Source organism: Octopus bimaculoides, chromosome 12 (assembly GCF_001194135.2).
Source record: "Octopus bimaculoides isolate UCB-OBI-ISO-001 chromosome 12, ASM119413v2, whole genome shotgun sequence".
Lineage (NCBI taxonomy): Eukaryota > Metazoa > Mollusca > Cephalopoda > Octopoda > Octopodidae > Octopus > Octopus bimaculoides.
Window position 1 is genome coordinate 38,678,781 of NC_068992.1, and position 5,202 is coordinate 38,683,982.

The window sequence follows — 5,202 nt, forward strand, 5'->3', positions numbered from 1 at the left end:
ATATATATATATATATATAGGTAATCTTCAAGTTTAGGGGGATAAAAAAAATTTAAAAAAATATTCAAGGGAAATAACTGAACGACTTACCAGTATTATCCGTTTTCTTCTAGCTGTTTATGAATAAATCACACCCTAACCCTAACGTCAATCAAATCAGGTGTGATTTATTTATAAACAGAGATGTACGGAGAACCCTATAGTTATGCCTATATATATATATATGTGTGTGTGTGCGCGTGTGAGGCTTGACGTTTATAGATTGGATAATTTCATATAATTTAATAAAAAAAAAACTTCAAAATATTAACCAAGGAAAATTGCTACAGCCTTTTCTTTTATTATTATTATTATTATTATTATTAGTCCATCCTTACGTTCCGAGTTCAAGTTCCGCCGAGGTTGACTTTTCCTTTCATCCTTTCGGGGTCGAGTAAATAAGTACAAGCTACGCACTGGGGTCGATATAATCGACTTAATCCCTTCCCTCAAATTTGAGGCCTTGTGCTTCCTGTAAAAATTATTATTATTCTTGTTGTTGTTGTTCTGGTTATTATTGTAAAGGTGGCGAGCTGGCAGAATCGTTAGCGCGCCGGGTGATATGCTTAGCGGCATTTATTCCGGCTCTTTTCGTTCTGAATAAATTCCGGTACTAGTGGGATACAAGGGTCTCGAAATATTGACTTAACGGTACAAGGGACCCGACAATATTCTCTATTTATTATATTTGTTCATTGACCGAAATAATTATAAAACAATAGACTAAATATGTTCATTTTTATTGTATCGTTAAGTCAATATTTCGGAACCCTTGTATCTCACAGATGCCCAAATTCCGCCGGGTTCGACTTGGCCTTTCATTCTTTTAGGATCGATAAAATAAGGAGAAACTTAAAAACGAGTTGAACACTGGGGACGATTACATCTACAAACTCCCTCTCCACAAATTTCAGGCCATGTGCCTATAGTAGAAAGGATTATTAATATTATTAAGTCGCTAGGTTTACGGAATCGATAGAATATAGAAAACTTCCGAGGTATTTGTTCCAGTTCTTTACGTTCCACCAAAATCAACTTTACTGTTCATACCCCTCGAGATCGATAATATAAAGTACCGGTAAAATACTTAAGTCGATGTACTCTAGTTTGCTAACCGTGTACCACAACTTAAAACCAATTATTACTATTGGTGTGATTAAAGCCAAATTTTACGGATGGTTCTGAATGACACTAATTTAATAAGCCCACAGTATACCATAACGTTTACTGTTCGGATATTTTTTTTAATGATTTTAGAAAATATCACGAGAAAAAAAAACTCAAGGGTTTTTGTCCTTTATATATATATATATATATATATATATATATATATATATATAGGGACAGCAAGGTGTAATAGGGTGGTGGAGAAACAGATTTAAATGTTTATAAAATAACTGCAGAGGAAAATAAATAAATAAAAAAACTATTAACAGTAAAAAGTAGCCCAAATGTGGCCATAAAGTCAGTGTTCGATTCAGCATTGTAAGCTGTGTGAAACTGATCCTCGACTTTGTGGCATACAAGGAAAACATTGAAACAATATGGAGATGATATATGAGCGGGGAAAGACGGTTATATTTCTATTTCGAGGGACGGGTGTAGATTAACGTAAAGAGTATTTACTCACCCCAAATATCTATCCTGTTGAGAAAACATACGTTGGTCTTGATGGAAAGTGAGAATCAGACATTATTGATGAAATAAATAATAGATCCGATAGCTGAAGCGTCCACAGTTTAATGCACAACTGGTACCACAACGAGGCTTCAATTGATTAGTCATGTCTTGACAGAAATTCGAGCAATTACTTGCAATGTCTACATGGACTTTATAAAGCAATTTACATTTTTCTATTTATTTTTAAATAATTGATTCTCCAATTTTACACAGAATTTATATGCTCACCCAAAGATATAAATTCAATTTAGTCCAAAATTCCAGTCCTCTTTTTTTTTTAGAATACTGGCCTTTCTAGAACTTTCAGCTTGATCTTCCTTAAACAAATTCTTGATGTTGCAATATAAATGTATAATAAGAAAAGAAAAGAAAAAACAAATTTCAGGAACTTACCGAATTTTATAAATACCTGTAAATGAATAAATCAAAATATCTAAAGTATTCATCTTTGAGATTCAAAAAAAATTTTTTTTAATATCTTTGATATCTATGGCTACAAATTCATGTCATTCTTAAATGTCAGTATCATTTTCATTTAGAATCAGATGGATTCAAGACAAATACCTTTATAGACAAATGATAATTTTCTATTCTGACATGAAATCTATAAAGGATAACAAACTTTTTGTAGTCGTACCATGCCTTTTGCTATCAATGGATTGTCAGTTTCTATCTCATCACAAGCATCTATGTCCAAAATAAAAACCCTTTAACTTATAATAATATACCACAAATAATTATTACATCACTGGACTTAGACCATTCTATTGCTATAAAGAGTCTTCTACAAGATTGATTTAACCTAGAATCACTGTGAATGGAGATGAAGGTTTCCATCAATATTCTAACAAGCCAAGATATTATGAGCTTACCAGAATGCTTTTTGTTGCTTCTCCACAGAAAAACTATCTCCCAAACTCCATAATTCATCTCTTCTCATGGTACACAAAGACAATTCTGCTTATGACATTCTATTAATAGCCATAGTTACTGCTAGCAGATTTAGATATTCATTTTGTAACCAATGGGTTTCAGGCTCACTCCCACAATGTGACACATTGGGCAAGTGTCTTCTATCAGAGCCCCAGGCCAACCAAAGCCCAGTCAATGGATTTGGTAGGTGGAAACCAAAAGAAACCAATCATACATACATACATATATATTGTCTGTAAAAAACATAAATCTGAAAGAAGCACACTCTAAGATATGGAGCAGTATATATTAAAAATGGGGATGGCTGGTTTTGGGATTGAACAATACGCCATAAAGCTGAACCCTTTATGGACAGGAAACTTAAGGTAATCCCATGAACCGGCCTTCCCCATTTTTAATATATACTGTTCCATATCTTACGTAAATGTCAAATGATGAAAATGAGTGCTCAACACTGCATTGGTGGATATAATTTCTTTACTTGTGAATTAAGGCTACCAATGGTTTTCCTACTTTTCTTAACATGAAACCAATGGTAGACATATATATGTGTGTGTGTGTGTGTGTGTACATATATAAAATAAGCAGAAAATGGAGAAAACTTTTGATCAACAAACAAAGTGACTACCATCGTTTAAATATTTTTTTAATACAATGCTTGAACATTACTTACAGTTGTTTCTGCTGCCAATGTCAGTTGGTGCCGCCAAAGAAGATTATGAGAATAATAATATTCATCACCTTTATAGCACATCCGATCTAGTACATAGAGCTTCATCAGAGTGAATACAAATACATCAAATCAAAGAAGAGAAGAGGGAAGAGGAAAGAACAAGGCTTCAAGATGAAGAAAGAAGGCTTAATAAATCAGAATCATACCATTTTGCAGTGTAAAGCTTGTATCCTATGTGCATAGTATGCTTGCACACCCATGCCCAGGATTAACATAGGTAATTTACACCAGTAGTAATAATGGATGTTCTTATCCCTTAGATGGTTACTCCAACCACTAACTCTAAAAAGCAGCCACGACACTCTCAGAGTGGTTGGCATTAGGAAGGGCATCCAGCTGTAGAAACACTGCCAGATCAGATTGGAGCCTGGTGTCGCCTCCTGGCTTGCCAGTCCCCAGTCAAACCGTCCAACCCATGCCAGCATGGAAAGCGGACATTAAACGATGACGATGATGATATATATGTATGTATGTATATAGTAAAATAAAGATTCAGATAGAGTCAGGTACTTGAAAAGATATGCACCAAGTAGGGTTAGATAAACCTGTGGTTCCGGCCTATGGTTGGTAAGTATCAAATAGGATATTCCAATTGTGTACACAGAGAAAACCAACCGTATGAGTATTTAGCGACTAGGGGCTGGTCTAAAGCATGCGTTTACGTTGAATTGTAAGTTGTCGGTATACTCTAGGGTGTCCAACAAGTCGTAAATCCCCTTGGTGTATTATAATCCATTGTCTGTCATTATTCATTTGTGTGTGTGTGTATATATATATAAGTCAAATTTAAAGGTAAAGAAATAAGGTTTACAATGTAGGCATTAAATGCAGTATCCAAACCTTGTTTCAGGGTAAGTCCTAGGTAGGGTGTCTGTGGAACACATTCACCAGTTATGGCTTTCAGACATCAATCAGTGATACTTTGCATTCATTGTTGGATTTATGTCCAGAAATTCCAGGGTACACGTATTTTAAAGATTAATGGAGAAGATGGAGTGTAACAGAAGCATTTATTAGCACAACAATTGTTTCTGCTTCAAGTTGCACTACTCCTTAGTGGACATGGAACAATGTAATAACACCAGATGCAATGCACAGTGCAAAAGAGCTTCTTCAGGTGGCATAATATACTTATGAGTTCATAGATTTACATTTCAATTCTCCTTGTTTTTCTCTGTTTCTCACTCTTATTCCTTTACCTCCTCTTCTCCCACTATTCTCTCCTACTATTCTTTCCTGTTACTCTGTCATTCTCTCTCCCTCCCTCCTCCCTTGCTCACGTTGCCTGCACGTGACCATCGGCCATCTTTCTTCTTCTAGCTTATGTTTCTTTCGTTCTCTCCATTGTAGCTGGGACAAGGAAGACATGTTCTTGTTTGTCTTCTGTCCATGCTTGATTTACGCATTCGCCACCACAACCTCGTTTAGGCTTAGCAGCCCTTCCAGTTTGTTTTCACTGTCCTATTTGTGTTACCTCTTTTGACCCTCCGCAAAATCCCAAATTTTATATAATTTGCTTTGCAGGAGCAACTGCTTTATCGAAAGTGTATATTGTTGTTAAATGTTCAAAATATGAAACTAGAAAAACAGCCAACAACTGATGAATGGTCGTTCTTTATGCTGTTTGTCTTGTTTTCCATTTGTGTCTTCTGTTGTTCGAAAGAATAATTCATGTTCTATGCCCTCATGCTTCATATTTTTTTGTTGTACACGTTTCATGTTGTCCTGTGCCCACATATGCTTATATATATATTCATATAGGTGTATGTACATATACGCATGTACATATCCATATATATATATAAATTATTTATATT

The 5,202-nt window shown here is 34.9% G+C and overlaps 1 protein-coding gene across 1 annotated transcript in view; it reads right to left on the reverse strand.

Moving 5' to 3' along the window:
- Nucleotides 1–1,819, reverse strand: part of LOC106879503 (uncharacterized) — a 39,939-nt gene extending 38,120 nt beyond the window's left edge. The window contains exon 1 of the mRNA XM_052972147.1: nt 1,670–1,819. Within this exon, the coding sequence (XP_052828107.1) occupies nt 1,670–1,698 (29 nt within the window). The 5' untranslated portion in view covers nt 1,699–1,819. The remainder of the gene's footprint in view (nt 1–1,669) is intronic.
- Between the last annotated feature and the right edge of the window lie 3,383 nt (nt 1,820–5,202).